Here is a 21,286-nt window from a genome sequence, read left to right on the forward strand (position 1 = left end):
AGCAAACGTAGTCCATGTGCCTATATATAAAAAATCACCTGAGCTAAATATTTCCAAATTATCCCTATTAACTGAAAAGCAGGTTGTTAATACAAACAAAAAACACGCTTTGAAATGCCTGTATGACAATGCCAGAAGTCTAAGAAGTAAGATGGGAGAGTTACAGTGATAGCAGTAAATCATGGGATTGACATAATTGGCATTACAGAGACCTGGTGAAAGAAGGCTAACCAATGGGACAGTGCTATTTCAGGGTACAATTTATATCGCAATGATAGGGAGGATCAACTTGGTGGGGGTGTGACACTTTATGTCCAGGAGGGTATAGAATTCAACAGGATAAAGATCATACAAGAGACTAAATGCTCAGTAGAATCTATATGGGTAGAAATCTGCTAGGAGAACTCAGGGAAGCTAACCACTTTGGTGGTGCAGTAATAATGGGAGATTTCAATTACCCCACTATTGACTGGGTAAATGTAACATCAGGACATGCTAGAGATATAAAGTTCCTGGATGTATTAAACGACTACTTCATGGAGCAATTGGTTCAGGAACCAATGAGAGAGGGAGCTATTTTAGATCTAATTCTTAGTGGAATGCAGGATTTGGTGGTGGGGCAACTTCGCAATAGTGATCATAACATGAACAAATTTAAACTAATAACTGGAAGGGGGACAATAAGTAAATCTACAGCTCTAACACTACATTTTCAAAAGGGAAACTGATAAAATGAGGAGAATAGTTAAAAAAAAACTGAAAGGTGCAGCTGCAAAGATTAAATGTGTTCAACAGGCATGAACATTGTTTAAAAATATAATTCTAGATGCGCAGTACAGATGTATTCCACGCATTAAGAAAAGTGGAAGGAAGGAAAAACAATTAAGGGCATGGTTAAAAGGTGAAATGAAAGAGGCTATTTTAGCCAAAAAACATCCTTCAAAAATTGGAAGAAGGAACCATCTGAAGAAAATAGGAAAAAGCATAAGCATTGTCAAGGTAAGTATAAAACATTGATAAGACAGGCGAAGACAGAATTTGAAATGAAGTTGGCCGTAGAGGCAAAAACTCATAATAAAAACTTTTATAAATATATCCGAAGTAATAAACCTGTGAGGGAGTTTGTTGGACCATTAGATAACCGAGGGTTTAAACGGGTTCTTAGGGAAGATAAAAGGCTATTGCAGAAAGACTAAATGAATTCTTTGCTTCTGTTTATATTAATGAGGATGTTGGGGAGATACCAGTTCCAGAGATGGTTTTCAAGGGTGATGAGTCAGATGAACTGAACCAAATAACTGTGAACCTGGAAGATGTAGTAGGCCAGATTGACAAACTAAAGAGTAGCAAATCACCTGAACCAGATGGTATGCATCCTAGGGTTCTGAAGGAACTAAAAAATGAAATTTCAGATCTATTAGTTAAATTTTGCAACCTATCATTAAAATCATCCATTGTACATGAAGGCTGGAGGGTGGCCAATGTAACACCAATATTTAAAAAGGGCACTCCATGAAGTTAGTAAGTAGAACATTTAAGACTAATTGGAGAAAATTCTTTTTCACTCAATGCACAATTAAGCTCTGGAATTTGTTGCCAGAGGATGTGGTTAGTGCAGTTAGTGTAGCTGGGTTTAAAAAAGGTTTGCATAAGTTCTTGGAGGAGAAGTCCATTAACTGCTATTAATGAAGTTGACTTAGGGAATGGCCTCTGCTATTACTGGCATCAGTAGCATGGGATCTACTTAGTGTTTGGGTACTTGCCAGGTTCTTGCGGCCTGGTTTTTGGCCTCTGTTGGAAACAGGATGCTGGGCTTGATGGACCCTTGGTCTGACTCAGCATGGCAATTTCTTATGCTCTTATTTTGTAGTGTGAATGAAGGATGGAAGAGAGAATGTGTGGGGGCGGGTGGAAGAAGGAGGGAATACTATTTTAGTAGTGCAGTGAAAGGAAGTGAGAGGTTGGTGGTGACGGGGAAGGAGGAACTTAGCAGGGCAAAAGAATGCATCTCTCTTTCATTTCTTTCCCAGCTTTGTTTCTGTACCTTTTGATTGGCATGCTTAGTGACGACAGACAGATGGACATGGGCAGTTCTATATAAGGGTTCAAAGTCTTGCCTTTACTACCTTTAAAAAAAAAATTCCTTGCACTTCTTTTTAGACTTTGAGTTATGGCAGTGTCAGATTTAACGGAGCTCAGACAAACCAACCCTGGGACAGTGATTGATGGGACCTATTAAGACTATTCTCAAGATTCAGTGTTCCGATTTAAAATAGTGGTGCTAGGAAAGGATTGATCAGGCAGTACAGTTGGTTTTAATTCAAGCCTTTGAAAGTCCCTCCAACTTCTCCCCTGCCATCATTATGAATCTCAACAAATCAGGGCAGTGCAGAATAAATAAAGGTAAGAAAACACCACGCAGAGCTGAAGAGATGCAAGAAGCAAGCAATCTAGCTAGCACTGTTGCTTTGTAGGGATGTGAATCATTTTTTGACGATTTAAAATATCGTCCGATATATTTTAAATCGTCAAAAATCGTTAGAGCCGCAATACAATAACAATTCCCCCGATTTATCGTTAAAAAATCGTAAATCGGGGGAAGGGGGAGGGGAAGGGGGAGGGCGGGAAAACCGGCACACTAAAACAACCCTAAAACCCACCCCGACCCTTTAAAATAAATCCCCCACCCTCCCGAACCCCCCCAAAATGCCTTAAATTACCTGGGGTCCAGAGGAAGGGTCCCGGTGTGATCTTTTACTCTCGGACCTCCGTGCGTTGTAGAAATGGTGCCGGCGCTACCTTTGACCTGTCATATGACAGGTCAAAGGTAGCGCTGGTGCCATTTTGTTTTTTTGTCCCCTGACGTCAGGAGCGTAGGAGATCGCTCCCGGACCCCCGCTGGACCCCCAGGGACTTTTGGCCAGCTTGGGGGGGCCTTCTGACCCCCACAAGACTTGCCAAAAGTCCAGCGGGGGTCCGGAACGACCTCCTGCAGTCGAATGGTGTTGCCGTACAGCCGGCGCCATAAAGTTGTAAATGTTTATTTGTTCGATGTGACTTTAGATAACTCGAACCCTGTTCAATCGGCAAGGTATAATGTGAAATATCTAAAATGTTATACTGTATACTTCTCTTCCATGGCATTTTTGCATTACACTGGATTATCTAAATGCTTATGTGTTTTTTCATAATGTTCTAGATTGTTATGTTTCGTTTCCAATAAAACTATATACAAAAAAAAAAGAAAGACATGGTTTAATGGAATACAGTCAACATGGATTTACCCAAGGCAAGTCTTGCCTCTCAAATCTGCTTCAATTTTTGAAGGGGTTAATAAACATGTGGATAAAGGTGAACCTATAGATGGATTTGGATTTGGATTTTCAGAAGGCATTTGACAAAGTCCCTCATGAGAGGCTTCTAAGGAAAATAAAAAGTCATGGGACAGGAGGCGATTGGTTAAAAGACAGGAAACAGAGAATAGGATTAAATGGTTAAATTTCTCAGTAGAAAAGGGTAAACAGTGGAGTGCCTCAGAGATCTGTATGTGGATTGGTGTTTTTCAATATATTTATAAATGATCTGGAAAGGAATACGCAAGTGAGGTTATCGATTTGCAGATGATACAAAATTATTCAGAGTAGTTAAATCACAAGCGGATTGGGATACATTACAGGAGGACCTTGTGAGACTGGAAGATTGAGCATCCAAATGGCAGATGAAATTTAATGTGGACAAGTGCAAGGTGTTGCATATAGGGAAAAATAACCCTTACTGTAGTTACACAATGTTAGGTTCCATATTAGGAGCCACCACCCAGGAAAAAGATCTAGGCATCATAGTGGATAATACTTTAAAATCGTCAGCTCAGTGTGCTGCAGCAGTCAAAAAAGCAAACAGAATGTTAGGAATTATTAGAAAGGGAATGGTGAATAAAACGGAAAATGTCATAATGCTTCTATATCGCTCCATGGTGAGACCGCACCTTGAATACTGTGTACAATTCTGGTTGCCACATCTCAAAAAAGATATAGTTGCGATGGAGAAGGTACAGAGAAGTGCGACCAAAATGATAAAGGGGATCGAACAGCTCCCCTATGAGGAAAGGCTGAAGAGGTTAGGGCTGCTCAGCTTGGAGAAGAGACGGCTGAGGGGGGATATGATAGAGGTGTTTAAAATCATGAGAGGTCTTGAACGAGTAGATGTGACTTGATTATTTACACTTTCGAATAAAAGAAAGACTAGGGGGCATTCCATGAAGTTAGCATGTGGCACATTTAAAACTAATCGGAGAAAATTCTTTTTAACTCAACGCACAATTAAGCATTGGAATTTGTTTCCAGAGGATGTGGTTAGTGCAGTTAGTATAGCTGGGTTTAAAAAAGGTTTGGATAAATTGTTGGAGAAGACCATTAACTGCTATTAATCAAGTTGTCTTAGAGAATAGCCACTGCTATTACAGGCATTAGTGGCATGGGACTTGCTTAATGTCTGGGTACTTGCCAGGTACTTGTGACTTGGATTGGCCACTGCAGGAAACAGGATGCTGGGGTTGATGGACCTTTTGTCTGATCCAGAATGGAAATTTCTTATGCTCTTATGTTCTTAAATTCTTTTTTAAAAAAATTCTGAAGTCTTTTTTTTTAAGTTTTTAAACTTTATATTTATTAAATTTCAACTTATATAGAAAGCAAAAGCATTGCATATGTAAAACAGAAGTTTAGAAAAATGATTACATTAAGTAAAAGAAAAAGAGAGAAAAGGAAAACATTACAAATTCAAATACATCCCCATTAAGAAACATTTGGAAAGGGGAACTGAAGTTCTTAGGGAGAATATAGGAAAAGAAACAGAAAAAAAACCCCAAGGCAATTGACTTTACGTGTTACACAGCACTCAATATAGTTGATCTATACAAGTAGTTTCCTACTAAAAACCTTGGGACGATGATGGTACATTTCTGGATTCTAAGAAGGATTTTAGATGCTCAGGAAGAAAAAAAACAAACAATGGAATCATCTCTATCCTTAACAATACATCTACAGGGATAACGCATAATAAAGGAGTAACCCATAGAGTGAAAAGGCAATAAAACTTTTGTGCCGTTCTTGGGTGGAACGAGCAAAGTCAGGAAATATACGAATTGTCTGACCTAAAAAAAAAGTAAGAAAGATGCCTAAAAATTATTCTCATGACCTCATTAACATCCTTCTCATAAATGAAAGAAACCAACAGAGTAGAATACTCAACAATCTCAATCTCAGAACTTTCAAGAAATTCAGACAATTTTTCAATAAAGTTGAAGGAAGTTTGTTGAAGATTCTGAGTGCTCGCTCTTCATGAAGAAAGAAAAAACAGCTTTATTTATAGGGGGAATTTTCGCTGAATCAAATTGTAATATATTTTCTACAAAATACTTATTAAGCATAGTGAGTGAGGACTCTCCAAAAACTTTAGGAAAATTAAGAAATCGAAGTTTAAGGTGTCTGGCCTCATTTTCCAAAAGTTCCACTCATCGAGATAGAATATTCGAGTCCTTAACAACTACATCATTAAAGGCTTGTAAGTCTTTAATCTTTCTTTCAGCATTAGCCAGCTTTCCTTGAATATTCAGAAACTGAGAGTCACATTCATTCTTAGAAACCTCAAATTTAGAAGACAAAAAGTCAATTTTATTATTAGAGACTGTGAGGGATTTACCAAGGTCTCCCAACAGAATCCAGATATCATCCAAAGTTACTACAGCCAGTTTTCTAATCAAACGAGAGGACTCATCGGAGGAAGGTTGCAAGAGCGGCACTCAGCTGCTCACCAATGTTTGCAAGCTTGCTGGAAGGGGCTCACCCTGAGCCAACAATGGTGAAGAAGACAAGGGATCTACAAGGGTCTCTCCTCTGACTTCACCAAGCAGCACGGATGGAAAAAAAACACTCCTGAGCCACTCCACCAACAGCCCCCGCTGATGGAGGAGATAGAAGAATGTCGTCAGTATGTGCCTCCAAAGGAGGTGGAGCAGAAAGTCTTCCTGATGGAGGAAGCCAAAGATTCTCGGAACTGAAAGATGCCTCCCCTGGCGAGATGGGTGCTCCCTCACCCGGTCTCATAATGGAGCTTTTTTCAGTCCCAACTTACATGTCCAGTGGGCATGTAAGTTGGAATAAGCTGCTGCCCAGGAAGGAGGGTATCGGGGGTGGGAAACCCCAAATCTTCCCTTTACGTTTGGGAGACATTTTTTAGACAATAAGAAGGAAAATTGGGAGCAGCTTAAGACCGCCAGCGGAACGCTGCCATCTTGGTTCCCAATAATTGCTTCTGAACAGTCTTATGTGGTTTCTGTTTACGGTAGTTGATTATGTTCTGCTCTTCCATTCTTTTATCCTGACAGGGTGCCTGGGACTCAAGGGTGGGCTTCCCAGGCCCTAGGAGACTTTCTTGAGGTCTACCACTTTGTTGCACTTTTTCTTTACCTTGAATTCATTAGATATTGTCACCTCAGAGTTTCTTTCCTGCTTTGTATACATCAGTATCTAACCCACCACTGTGTAATGTACCACTCTCTCAGATTTCTGCATCTCAAATTCATAACTCCATTTTTTAGAACTAAAACTGAACTGCCAAGCTGTCAACCATTTCTTGAGATTTCTTCGATCTAATCTCATATGGTCTACTCCCTCAAGCATGTTTACTCTGTTGCAGATCTTAGCATCATCCATAAAAAGACAAACTTTCCCTCTGAACCACTCCACAATAAAACTCACATATATTATTCTACAATACTGTCACATGTTAACTAAAAAAATCATGAACATGCTGTTGAGAACTCATACTGATCAAGTGGAAAAATATAGCTGCTTTCAACATCCAGAGATGGTTGTTTGCAAGTAGCCTGGCACTGAAGAATTATTGGGCACACTACAGTATAAGCAAGGGTTTCAAACTCCACCATCACAAAGTCACAGTTGCAATTGGGGAGCGTTGAAGTTTAGATTAGAATCCCATTTACTTTATACATGCTATTATTATGCAGATCCATTGGAAGAAATATGGCACCCTAGTGTGCTGGGACACTATCAAGGGTTGCCAATCAGTTGCAAGTTTTCAGGACAGGCTGATCCAGTCCTGGTTTTACACTACAGCACGTAGGAATTTGTAGTATTGCTTTTCAAAGGAAATTCAGTATTTATTTATTTATTTAGATTTTTTATATTCCGCTTTTCACACTTTTTTGCAGCACTTTTTGCAGAACTTCTAAGCAGATTACATTCAGGTACTGTAGGTATTTCCCTATCCCCAGGGGGTCATTTATCAAAGTGCTATATGGCGTTTTTGCATGCATTAAGCACCTTTAACGCATGCGAAAACGCCTTAACACATGCGAAAACACCATAACGCATGGTGCGATGCAAATCAGAAAAAAGGGGAGGAGTTTGGAGCCAAGTGGGCTGGCTTCACAATTTTGCAAACCCATATGGACTCTCTACCTGGGTAACATCAAGCTAGGTTGATAGAACATTGCACAAATCTCATCTTTGGGTGAGTTTCCTCACTCCGAAGGTCATCAAATCTTCACAAGAGAGCACTGTTCTGTTTGTATGTCTCACTCTGAATGTCAAAGTGGCCCCTAACCCCTACACTAATACCTAAACCTCACTTCGAGTAACTAGGTGGGCCTCATATAGAGGTATAAATACCTACCTAGTAAGAGGGCATTATGGCTAGGTTCTCTCTCTCCCTCTCTCTGTGTGAAGCACTAAGAAAGCACACTTTGCAATAAACAGCCTATTACCATAAAACACAACCCTTTTCCTGTCAATATTTAGTGCATTTTAATAAATCCAGGCCTAAGTTTGTACCTGAGGCAATGGAGGGTAAAGTGACTTGCACAAGGTCACAAGGAGCCTGCTGCTCTAACTACTAGGCTACTCCTCCACTCCAGTAGGGCAGGGGTAGCCAACGCCAATCCACAAGAACTACAAACAGGTTTGATTTTTAGGATATGCTCAATGAATGTGCATGAGATAGATTTGCATGTACTGCCTCCATTATATACAAATTTGTCTCATGACTATTCACTGTAGATATTCTGAAAACTAGGCCTGTTTATGGCTCAAGAACCAGAATTGACCACACTCTACAACAAGTAAATCAGAACTACAACCATCTGCATGCAATGGAATAAAACCAGGATTGCATCAACCTGTAATGAAAATAAGGAGCCAGTTGGCAAATATAGCCTTGTCCCATTATCTATATTTATTTAATCTGTTGCCAATGCCAACCTTACCATTTATTAAAACTCAAACTGCAATTTATTTTTCCTAGCCTGCCATTTAAAAATCTTTAGGTATTCAAGTGCTTTTATTTCCCTCCAGGAACATGACTAAAACCTTTTTAAACCCAGCTATACAAATTGCTTTCACCACATTGTTTAGCTACAAATCCCGCAGTTTAAATGTGTGCTGTGAAAAAAAACTTTCCCTGATTTGATTTAAATGTGCTGCCTATTAGCTTCATGGAGTGTCTCCTAGTCCTATTACTACATGAAAGGGTAAATAACCATTCCCAGTTTACCTGTTTCACCCCACTCAAGATTTCATAGACTTCAATCATATCTCCTTTCAGCAATCTCTTCTCATCATGATTGGATTATTTATTGCCACTTTCCCTACTCTTAGAGGTCCATATTGAGTCACTGTCTGGATAGCAAAGTTAGCTGGATAAACACTATTGAATATAGCTGGCTATCTTAAAGTTAGCTGAATAACTTTATTCGGCTAACTTTAGGACGCTCTCTGGTGCAACCAGACTTAGCCAGAAAAGTTATCGGTTAACTCTGAATATCACAGTTAGTCAGATAACTTACCTGGCTAATGTAACTCCTCCCTGAAACTCCCTTGGAACGCTCCTAAATTATCCAGATAATAAGATATCCAACTAATATTTAGCTGGATAAATGGCCAAATATTCTTTTAAATAATATATGGAGTTAGAGAAAGGTTTCATACATATAGTGTAGGTGCCCACCACTGTTGGGTGGTGTTATATAACACCACCCAACAGTGGTGCTGGGCACCTACACTATATGTATGAAACCTTTCTCTAACTCCATATATTATTTAAAAGAACAAATTTTAATATATTCTAAACAAAACACTTGCCACAGGTTGTGTAGGGATATATTTTCCATTTAACACATTTAAAATTAGTACAAACTACATTTTGAAGTTGATACTGTTGACAGCGATTGAGCATCGCTCAAGATTGTTTTGTTTCGTTCTTAAGTTCGCTGTATTTTGTGGTGTACATTTTGATATATTTCAAATATTCTTTTAGCCAGATAACTTCTGAATTATTTAGTAAATGCCTCTGAATATGGACCTCTTGATATCTCAGGAGTGCTCTTCCTTGTGCTGTTGATGTCTGTCTGCAAGTTTCACTAAACTTCAGTAGAAAACCAATGACCAAATGACATGAAAAAAATGAATACATTTTTTGGCCATGAACCGAATGAAACGAATCACTGAACCAAAGAAACTGAATGAATAAACGGAACCAAAAGGTTTTCCACACATATCCGTTCAATTCAGCATTGAAGCTAAGAAAGCCCTTAAACTATTCTAAACCATTAGACTTGGGAAAGCCACTGCTTAGCACTGATTATGAGTAAGAAGGATTGGATCGATTCTTTGGGATCCTGCCAGGTACTTCTGACCTGGATTGGCCAAGGATGGAGACAGGATGCTGCATTTGATGGACTTTGGTCAAACCCAGTACGGCATTTCATATATTCTTAAGATACTGTGACAGGTCAAAGCAGTCCAAACAGAGGCATCAATGCTCAAAAGGTATTGTGAGAGGAGCACAGCAGCACCAAAAATAGCCAAGAACACACCAAGGCTCCAAAAGAGGGGCAAAGACACCAACAGCAGTGGAAAGAACAGCCAAAGGCATCAAAAGACCAGCACAGTAGCACAAACCGTGGCATGAACACCTCCTCACGGCACTATGAGAGGAGTACAGCAGCACTCACAGTGACCCCAATACCCCAAGGCTCCAAATGAGGGGAAAAGTGTGCCAACAGTACCACAAAACCCTCAAGACATCATGACTGGGATGTGAAAGTGATCTGCCTGTGAAATCTGTGACCTTCGTGATCACTAAATTTGATTAAACTGATCTGGGTGAGTGGGTAACCCCTTCCTCCCTTACAGCTCCATATTTTTCCCTCTGGAAGCTGTGGTCACAGATGATGCCTTCTCTGATAGAAGAAGTACTTTTCTTTGGTCAAGGTTATATGAGTATCTGTGCTTCCCTGCTAGATATCCAAATCACCACGAGAGGGGAAAATCATTACAAACCATGCACTGAAGCACTAGAAAATCCTTGAGAAGATCTGCAGCAGTCATGACAAGCAAATTATATCTCAGACCTGTGTATGTATATGTTTGTCACAGTCCAAGAGCGTTTGCTATGTTAATATTTAACTGATACTTATGAGACTTGTTTCTTGTTACTTGGGTTTATTATATTTTGATAGAAAATTTCGTAGACACTTCGGTAACTATTTCTTAACTTTATCATTATTTTTCTAAACATTTACTAGTTATTTTTCAGTACAACTATACTCTCTTTACAATCCTCTCATCAGGTCTGCTACTATGTCCAAAACGTATTTTCTTATTTCTGTAATGTTTTCCTTGAATCCTTTAACAATTTTTTTTATGAATTACAATAGTACCAACTTGTCTATTAATCTTCTTTCTCGCTATCGATCTGTTTAATACAGTTTAACATGATACTGTTTTCTTCAGTTAGTTCTGTTCTCCGACTCCTTTTATAGATTTGTAGATCTTCATTAATAAAACAATAATTGAAAAAATAGAAAATAAACTATTTGCAATTCATTACACAACACATTCTCCTGCTATTGCATATTGTGATGTTGTTAATGTAAGTTACAGTACCACAGAAATTCTAAAAATCCATATACAACTCCATTTTTTCAGCGTAATTATGTCACAAGCTGCATTAAAATAAATGAATTAATGCCGAGTATATACTGGGCTTTCCATACAGGTTTGAAAAGCAAATGCAGCTGGAAAGCTTTGAAAAGAAGCTGGATCGGCTGCAGTGATTTTCCGTTAGGTTAAGTGGTACATACCATTTTTGCAGATGGGACAGCACTGCTCAGGCTCATACACCGGATCCACGCATTCAGTCTGCGGACAGGCCGCCACTGTACACAGCACCTCACCGTTGGATTCACAACGACACCGCTCACACGGGGAAACCTAAAACAGAAATCACCGTGTTTTTTAAAAGTTCATTAAACTTCCTCTTGCTATTTTTTTTTTCTATTCTGACATCATTTCCTCTTATAAAGTAGCCAAAAGCATTCCCCCCTCCTCATTTCCCCTTGTGCCTTCAGCGTTCAAGAAGTCTGTATATAACAACATAACTTCCAGATATGAATGGGAAGGCTTATTCTTAGGCTCCCTGTTGAGCCTGCTGACGTCCCACTGATATTTCCTTTGTCAGAGAAGCTTGTGGGTACCTGTGTATCCACAGTGTTTAGGGGTGCAAAGTTTCCAACTGGACACAGGCAAGGAGAGTTAAAAATAAATTCCTCCCCACACAAACCCACCCTCACCCGTTTCCTTTCCCCAGAGGGAGGCGACTGCATGATGTAAGAGGAAGCAATTTTCCTCAGGGGCCTACTCTGTGCGTAAACACGCCATGGGGCCAATTTTCAAGCTCTCTGCCTAGTTATAAAGGCGGTGGGCAGTCTTTGTACCTACTTTTCATAAGAAAGATATGTATATTACTTTTTTTTTTTTTTTCACAACTATCCACAGGCACAAAGTACCCATAGACTTTCCACCTGGTTTTCTTTATGTGGGTGGAATGTCAGTGCAAAAGAGTAGGGATTGTGCGTTTGTTTAGATCAAATGCATTGAACAAGGCAAATGAGGGCATTTTTGAACCAAAAATGGCCTCTTCCACAACTAATCAAAGAATTAGTGTGGAAGGATAGACGTATTGTAAATGTCCATATAATTCATCAAGTACTCACAACAACTTTTATTCGAAACAGTGGAAAAGGTGTCAGCATGTAGCCCAGAAGTGTTCACATGCAGATAAAGGTCCTCTGACACAGACCGTGTTTCAGAAGAACTGTGTCACGAAGGAACCCAGACTTATTAGAAGCACTCTGGATATTGAGAGATTTGGACAACACAATGTCAGGTTGTCATTGTCGAGCATCCATTGTTCAGCTGACATGGGCTAAACAACCGAACTCAAAATAAATAAATTAATAAATAAAGCAAAAAATGAACACTTCACCACCCACAAAACAAAGAAACAAACAAACCCAAAAATCTCTGGGCTACATATCCCAAAGACTGGCTTCTCAGGTATATTTTGCTGCTGCAGATTGGTTTACTATTGATGTTTATTGTATATTTGTTTCTTTTTTTTGTTAGTAGATTTTTGTCTTGATATGTTTTATCTTGTGAATGTTTTATTGTTATCCACATAGTGGCTAGAAATTTAACAAACTAATAAAATAATTAATTATTTAATGCATATAGATTAGAAAATAAAATCTGTGGTAAATTTTCAAACCTACGCGCGGGCATACATGTGCGTGCGCTACCCGGCGTGCACGCATGTATGCCCGATTTTATAACATGCGCGGGTTGGCGTGTGCAACAGGGTGCACACTAGTACATCTTACTTGCACTGATGCCTGCAGCCTTCCCCCATTCCCTTCCCCCTATTCTAACCTTCCCACCCCTTCCCCTAACCTTTCACCCCCCTAGCCCTACTCTAACCCCCCCTGACCTCTGCCTTACCTTTTGCGCCTGTCGGCAATCCTCTGATACAGCGGCAAATGGCTGCTGTGCCGGAGGCCTCTGGCCCTGCCCCCTGCCCACCCCAGATCACCCCTTTTGTAAAACCCCGGGACTTAGACGCTACCCGGGGCTTTATGCGCGTCTCCAGGCCTTTATAAAATAGGCTCGGCGCACGTAGGGCTTTTAAAATATGGCCCATTATTTTCTTCCTCTAACCTATACATGCTTCTGGGAACGCCTCCTCATAGTTTTCCCTAAAATTGCATACATTATAGCACTTTATGCACACTTTTAGCTGGATTGAGGGATGACAGTTTTCAGACAGACATAATAGTAATTATCTGTCTTTGAAAGTTAACCTCATATTCCTGCTGGCTCCTTTGAAATCGTAGATCATTCCTCAATTCAAAAACAAAGCATTCCACACAGAATTAATAGATTCTACTTTCTGGGACCTGCACATCTGAGAATCCCCCCCAAAATTACCCCTGTTAGGGTCTCCTTGCAACCCTGACGTCCTGAAAATCAAAAGGATTTAGACAGGTAAACAGGTGTTTATCTGTGGAAAACTGGGGAGGGATGGTAGAAGTATATTTGGAGATTTCATTTTGAAATTCCCAATCTTGCTTCCTCTTGCTTTTCCCTGCATTCGCTGCACTAGCTGACCAGCAAAAAATCTGTTGGCCTGCAAGCTACTGAGTATAGCTGAAAATTACCCCTGAACACCTGGAAGCAGGGCCAGAAGAAAGTAGGCAGTTGTGCAAGATTGCAACAATTATGTTTATGTTTTTGAAAATTTGTGCTATGTAGAATATAATAATCTATGCATTTTACATCATAAACTACAATCATAATTCAATCTTACACTGACTATACAATTCAATTTACACAATATAAAATGTAAAAATCTATGTGTAATATTATTAAAACCAAAATTATACTGCCTTGTTCTTCTGGCTATGCGAGCCCAGAAAAAGAATTCATATTATGTGGACCTAGGCAGGCAAGGAGGAGGCACAATCTCTGAGGCCAGCCAGCAGGAGTAGGAGGAGGTTACAGCATCAGCCCACATGGCTATAAGAAAGAAGAAGGAGCAGTGTCAGCCTGGATAGCCCAAATAAGGAGGAGGAGGTTGTTGCCATTTGTGCATTTTGAAGGGGGTGAAGAGTAAGTGAGTATGTGTGTGAGAGAAAGAGAGTGAGCATGTTTGTGTATGAGCATGTGTGTGAGTATACATGTGTAAATGAACATGTGTGTGTGTGTGTGAGAGTATGTGTGTGAGCATATGAGAGTATGAAAGCATGTGCAGGAGCATGTGTGTGAGATAAAGAGTATATATGTGAGAATGAACATGAGTGTGTGAGGATGAACATATGAATGTAAGAGTCTATGTATACATGAGAAAGAGAGAGAGGGGAATGTTTGTGTGCAGTGCTCCCTCCCCCTACACTACAGTCACACACATAGTAATCCATGACAGTCTCAGGGTGACTGAAAGTCAAAAGTTCCCAGATATGGAAAGTGGGGGATTTTTAAAATCCTTTTCAGTTTTAATTATTGGGTGTTTGATAATTTTTACTATTTTGAAATATTTCATTGCTGTTTGGAAAATTTGTAAACATTTTAATTATTTGATGTTATTCTATTCATCTGCTCTTTTGAAATATTTATTTTTTATTATTATGATTTTACTATTATAACTAATTTATATTTCTTGATTCTATTGTTTGATGTTTTATGAGGAATGTTAATGTATGATTTTCCATTGTTGCACAGCATACATAGTCTAGCTTGTTGCATTTTCCAGTTCAGTTTTTGTCTGCACATTTCTATGTATACTTTATTGTCTCTTTATTCTGTATTTGTATTCTGTATGTGTGACCAAAGTGAGATATTCTGCTAGTGTATAGTTCCTGTGTTGGGTCCTATAGCAGCCTGGCTCATTCTGTTTTCTAATAGGAGGTTTATTGGTGTTTTAAGAGCAGGTGTAATAATTGCAATGTTGTTACTGTCTGAATGCTGGCAGTCAGTGCTGTTTTGATATGGGAAGATTACTGTATTGTAATTGTAATTCTGATTACTCATTGTTTTCTGAGAGCCAAGCCTACACCAACACGTGTTAAAATAGACCTAATACCATATGGGCTTCCAGTATTTTATTTTCTTTTTGCTTTTTTTGCAGGGTTTTTAGGTTAGCATCACAGCATTGCATGTAAATATGAAATATAAAATACATGTTATGGGAAATGATATTTTTACCTCTGAAGACTGTACTTTAATATCCTTTTTCATTAAAATATTACTGCGCTGGACCCTTGGCCCGAGGTGGGGTTCATGCAACCCGTAGGGCAAACCCTATGGGTCCCCACCATCAGGAGGTGGAGCTGACTAGGAGACGGAGGCCAACTGGAGTTCGCCAATACCAGCCCACGTTCCCCGCAGGTTGAGCCCTTGGGTGCTGGTGTTAGGCGGGCCTCCGTGTGACGACTCCCAGTAGTGGTGGTGCAAGGTTTGCCAGGAACCAGCAGAGGTATCCAGGGTCTGACGTAGATCTGGACGAGGCAGGGATCCAGAGACCTGGGCGCCAACAGGTACAGGGCAGAGACAGGGGGCGCCCGAGTAATAGAGGCCGAAGCCAAAAGGCCAAGTACAAGTAGATACCAGGTGTAATCAAGGCAAGCCGAGGTCAGGGCAGGCGGCTGAGTAGACAAGGTACTGAGACGGAGCAGAGCAAGGGTCAAAGCCAAGGTATCAGTACAGAGCGCAGTCCAACATAGCAAGGGTCAAAGCCAGAGAATCAATCCTGAGCGTGGTTCAACGTAGCAAAGGTCAAAGCCAGAGAAGCAATCCTGAGCGTGGTCCAACGTAGCAAGGGTCAAAGCCAGAGAAGCAGTTCAACAAAGCAAGGAAGGGACCAAGGTATGGGTCAGGAGCAGGAACCAGGAACGGAGTCAGGATCAGGAACCAGGAACGATGGACAACGAGCACACGATCAAACGTGGAGACCTGTTGCCAAGGCAAGGAACTAGTGGTGGAGCCCTGGTTTATATACCAGGGCCCCGTGACGTCATCATCTGGGGATGCGGGCTAGATTCCCTTTAAAGGTCAGAGCGATGCGCACACGCACTCCTAAGGACAGGGATCACAGGGGGCTGAGTGACGGAGTCTCCCCGCGGCACAGGCGGGGAGACCCACTGGGAACTGGGGAGGTCCTCGGAGGAGCCAGGAACAGCCAAGGAGGCGGTAGATGCTCGGGGGCATAGGCGGATATCCACAGCCACGAGCGAAGATGGTCTGGGTCCAGAAGCAGCGCTGCAAGGGTGAGTACGCCTACCGAAAACTGGGCAAGCAACAGTATCCCCCCCCCGCCATTTACGCCCCCCTCTTGGAAGCTTGGGTTTGCCTGGATGGGCACGATGGAAACGGAGGAGGAGTCCCTTGTCCAAGATGTTACTTGCAGGCTCCTAGGAGTTCTCCTCAGGACAGTAACCTTCCCACAAGATAGGATACTCCCAACGGCTGCCTCTCCGACGACAGTCAAGGACTTCTTGAACCCAATAAGTGGTACCAGTTTCCATGGTAAGCTGAGAAGGTTAGGGAGCCTTATGAGAAAGCCACGAGAGTACTACCACCAGCTTGAGCAGAGACACATGAAAGGAATTATGTACTCCTAAGGTCGGTGGTAACCTGAGCTAGTAGGTGACAGGCCCGATACGCCGGGTAACAGTGAATGGGCCAATGAATATTGGTGCAAACCTCTACGAAGGGAGTTTAAGAGCCAGTCGACGGTGGGCATCAGCAGACTTATTAGCATGTACCGCAGCCTGGTGGCGGCGTTTATTCGTCTGAGTCCAAAATGCTTGAAAAGCATCTGCTGTGGCCTGAGCTGCTGGTGAGGGTACCGACAGAGGAATCGGAAATGGTAGCAGAGGTTGTCTGCCATATACAATGGAGAAAGTGGAAATTCCAGTGGCTACTGCGATATGGGAGTTCTGGGAAAATTCTGCCCAGGGTAACAACTCGGCCCAGTTGTCCTGCTAGTCATTCATGTAGGCACGTAGGAAGTTCTTAATTGAGCGGTTTGTGCACTCAGCCTGGTCATTGGCCTGAGGATTGTAAGCTGTAGTCAAGTTAATAGTTATCCCAAACTTCTTACATAAAGAGCACCAGTAACAGGCAACAAACTGGGGACCCCTGTCCGAGATGATATCAGTGGGCAGACCATGAAGGTGAAAGACATGCTGAAAGAAGAGTTGTGCCAATTCCGGAGCTGCTGGTAAGGCAGGCAGAGGAACAAAATGAGCCATTTTGGAGAATCGGTCTATGATGACCCAAATGACTATCTGCCCCTTGGATGGTGGAAAGTCCACCACAAAATCTGTAAGCCCTTGGGTGCCGGGGCCGGCTGGTCTTAGGCGGGCCTTTGTGTGATGACTCCCAGTAGTGAAGGTGCAAGGGTTGCCGGGAACCAGCAGAGGTATCAAGGGACCGATGTAGGTCCAGATGAGGCAGGGATCCAGAGACCCGGGCGCCAACAGGTACATGGCAGAGACAGGGGGAGCCCGAGTAATAGCAGCCGAAGCGGCCAAGTCCAAGTAGATACCAGGCATAGTCAAGGCAAGCTGAGGTCAGGGCAGGTGGCTGGGCAGACAAGGTACTGAGAGACAGAGCAGAGCAAGGGTCAAAGCCAAGGTAACAGTCCAGAGCGTAGTCCAACGTAGCAAGGGTCAAAGCCAGAGAAGCAATCCTGAGCGTGGTCCAACGTAGCAAGGGTCAAGCCAGGGAAGCAATCCTGAGTGTGGTCCAATGTAGCAAGGGTCAAAGCCAGAGAATCAGTTCAGCGAAGCAAGGAAGGGACAGGATCAGGAACCAAGAACGATGGACAACGAGTACACGATCAAATGTAGAGACCTGCTGCCAAGGCAAGGAACTAGTGACGGAGCCCTGGCTTATATACCAGGGCCCGGTGATGTCATCATCCGGGGCCACGGGCTAGATTCCCACCACGGCCCCTTTAAAGGTCAGAACAATGCGCGCACATGCACACCTAAGGACAGGGCCCACAGGGGGCTGAGTGACAGCGTCTCCCTGTGGCACACGCGGGGAGACCCACCGGGAACTGGGGAGATCTACGGAGGAGACAGGAACAGCCAAGGAGGCGATAGATGCTCAGGGGCGACAGCCGCGAGCGAAGATGGTCCAGGTCTGGGAGCAGCAGTGCAAGGGTGAGTATGCCCGGTCGCGGGCCTACCACAAACGGGGCATGCAACAAATATGTCATTATAAATGCATCATTTTTAATTGTATGTGGAGAGTGCTGTGGCAGGAGGGTGGGCTTGGGAGAGTTGCATGGCTGTAAGCTTTGCCTAAGGCACCTAATACTCTTTAATCGGCCCTGCCTGAAATCCTTAAAGCATGGCTTCCCTTGATTTTTAGAAGCTTAGATAAGGATAGTTTCACAGTTTGTTGTATGTATTCTCAATCAAAGAGGCTAGGTGCCAAGAGCTTTTTGGCTAGCTCTGTCCAATGGTAGTATTATAATGAGGACAGGGATGGGTCTGCCTCATTTGAGGAATCAGTTGTGTGGCATGGGACTGGCAGAAATTTGAGATCTAATGTAAAATATCTATTGTAGCTGCCATCCGCTAGTGTGTTTCCTCAATCATGCTTGCAGAATAGGTAATTCTCTACTACAATACCAAGTTGGTGGAATGCTCTTCCCTTGGAGTTAAGAGAGGAAAGGTACTTGATGAAATTTCACAAGAAATTAAAAACATGCTTAATGCCTACAGCATATGGGGCAGATTTTCAAAGTGTACGTGCGTAAATCCAGGTGGATTTACGCGCGTAGGGGGGGTTACGCGTGCCGGGCCTATTTTGCATAGGCCCGGAGATACACGCAAGCCCTGGGAAGCACGTATGTCCCAGGGCTCGAAAAAGGGTTGGGGTGTGGGCGGGGCGGGGCAGGGCAGGCCGGGGCAGGGTGGGGGCATGCCCCAGAGGCAGGCACAACTAATAAAATAAAGGTAGGGGGGGATTTAGGTAGGGCTGGGGGGCGAGTTAGATAGGGGAAGGGAGGGGAAGATGGGGGGAAAGCCATCGGGGCTCCCCTAGGGCTCGGCGCATGCAAGGTGCACAAGTGTGCACCCCCTTGCGCGCGCCGACCCCGGATTTTATAATATGCGCACAGCTGCGTGCACATGTTATAAAATCGGGCGTAGATACTAAAATCTGGCCCATAATGTTTAAACATCCAGTGGTAGAGGAAGTTTCTAAGGCAAAGGGTAATGGGCAATATGGCAGTTTCTTATGTTCTTATTCAAATAGCATTTGTTCAGATAACTTGAGTTATCTGGAAAAACCCCAAGGTTTAAATATAAGTGTCCCTCCACACACCTCTACACATCCAAATTTTACCTGGATAAATCAGGGGCATTCTGGGAGTGTTCCAGGACAGAGCAAAGCTATCCGGATAACTTAGCAGGATAACTATGACATTCAGGTATCAGGGTAAATCTCATCATGTCAGAGAGAAGTCCTAAAGTTATTTGGGTATGTGTATCTGCAAATCTGTGTATCTGGGAGTCACTACCCAGGAAAAAGATTTAAGCATTAATGTGGATAATATATTGAAATCTTCTGCTCAGTGTACAGCAGCAGCCAAGAAAGCAAATAGAATGCTACGGATTATTAGGAATGGAACGGAGAATAAAACAGAATATCATGATGCCTCTGTATCGCTCCATGGTGCGACCTCATCTTGATGATTGTGTGTAGTTCTTGTCACCACATCTCAAAAAAGATATAGAAGAATTAGAAAAGGTACAGAGAAAGGTGACCAAAATGATAAAGGTAATGGATCAATTCCCCTATGAGGAAAGGTTAAAGTGGTTAGGGATCTTCAGCTTGGAGAAGAGACAGCTGAGGGGAGAGGTCTATAAAATACTGAGTGGCGAGGTCTATAAAATACTGAGTGGCGAGGAATGGGTAAATGCGAATTGGTTGTTTATTCTTTCCAAAAGTACAAAGACTAGGGGACATGCAATGAAGTTACTAAGTAATACATTTAAGATATACAGAAGAAAATATTATTTTTATTCAGTACATAATTAGACTCTGGAATTTGTTGCTGTAGCTGGGTTTAAAAAGGTTTGGGCAAGTTCCTGAAAGAAAAGTCCATAAACTATTATTAAGATGGATTAGGGGAAATCCACTTCTTATCCCTGGGATGAGCAGCATGGACTCTATCAAACTTTTGGGATCCTGCCATATACTTGTGACCTGGATTGCCCACTGTTAGAAACAGGTTACTGGGTCTGATGGACCTTTGCTCTGCCCTAGTATGGCAAATCTTATGTTCTTATGTTATGTTGTTATGTAGTTACATCTTTTGGATTATGTTTAATTTTGTGTTTTAATGTTCTGCATCACTTTGGGTGATTTTTAATCTGTAAAGCGATTTATAAATATGGTTAAATAAATAAATATTATAAATAAAAGCATACTTAGAGTTCTCAAAATCAGTAGGGTTACTTGGCTTCCATTATCCATTTCATAATTAAGTAACACGATATGGAAAACTGCTTCAGGGAATATTGTCAGAATTCAATTATTGTGTTATGTGGTGCAATGCAGGTTGACTTCTAATGATTCACAATATCTACCACAAAGCACCTGCTCTAAAGTAATTTACTACCTTAATGAAATGGAATTCTGAAACAGTGTTAAGAGACAAATAAATTCACTACAGAGCTGCAGCATTATTTGTGCCCAGAAACCCTTGCAAGCCAATGCCAACATATTGTTCTTTTTTTTTTTAATGTATAATTCAGAATTCATATAACAACTGGACTGGCACAAGAACAATTGACTAGATACAGGACAGATGTCTCAAAGTCCTTCTTTAATTAAAGGTAACTAATGACCATATTTAAAGAGGACCATCATGGATTTCTGTGAGGAATACTGCTGTAAATGAACACTGTAATTCCTTACTGTAGCAGGTCGATTTTTGTTTAAAACACAATTGCAAGCAGGAACTTCCTGCAGTGACATCACTTCAGCTCCGAGGATGGAGTGGCATTCCTACTGTCACCAGGAGGCCCATTGCAACTTATTAGAATCAATTACAAGCACCATGCGGAAAAATACAAAACAAGAGAAGGCAGATTTTTAAAACAGGCCCTGTTTCCAAGATCACAGCCTCCTTGGTTAAATAATTACAGAGTTCACTGACAATCTTAACAACAACAAAAATGCACTACAGTCACTGAGATCCAAATACCTGTCTGGAGATGAAGAACTAGCAGTTGCCTCTGATGACCTCAACGTAGCCAGTCAGTGTAACAAGGAAGTTGGGAAAGTTACTAAAAATAGCAATTTTAAATTTTTTATCTGTATTCCACCTTTTGTGATTATTCAGCCACTTC

At 41.7% G+C, this 21,286-nt stretch overlaps 1 protein-coding gene across 2 annotated transcripts in view; it reads right to left on the bottom strand.

Moving 5' to 3' along the window:
• VWC2 (von Willebrand factor C domain containing 2) overlaps nucleotides 1–21,286 on the bottom strand; it is a 310,713-nt gene that overhangs the window by 171,211 nt on the left and 118,216 nt on the right. For both annotated transcript variants that reach the window (XM_029589754.1, XM_029589756.1), the window contains exon 3: nucleotides 11,162–11,291. In XM_029589754.1, coding sequence (XP_029445614.1) covers nucleotides 11,162–11,291 — 130 coding nt within the window. The remainder of the gene's footprint in view (nucleotides 1–11,161; nucleotides 11,292–21,286) is intronic.

Source organism: Rhinatrema bivittatum, chromosome 2, assembly GCF_901001135.1.
Source record: "Rhinatrema bivittatum chromosome 2, aRhiBiv1.1, whole genome shotgun sequence".
In the NCBI taxonomy this organism is placed as follows: Eukaryota; Metazoa; Chordata; class Amphibia; order Gymnophiona; family Rhinatrematidae; genus Rhinatrema; species Rhinatrema bivittatum.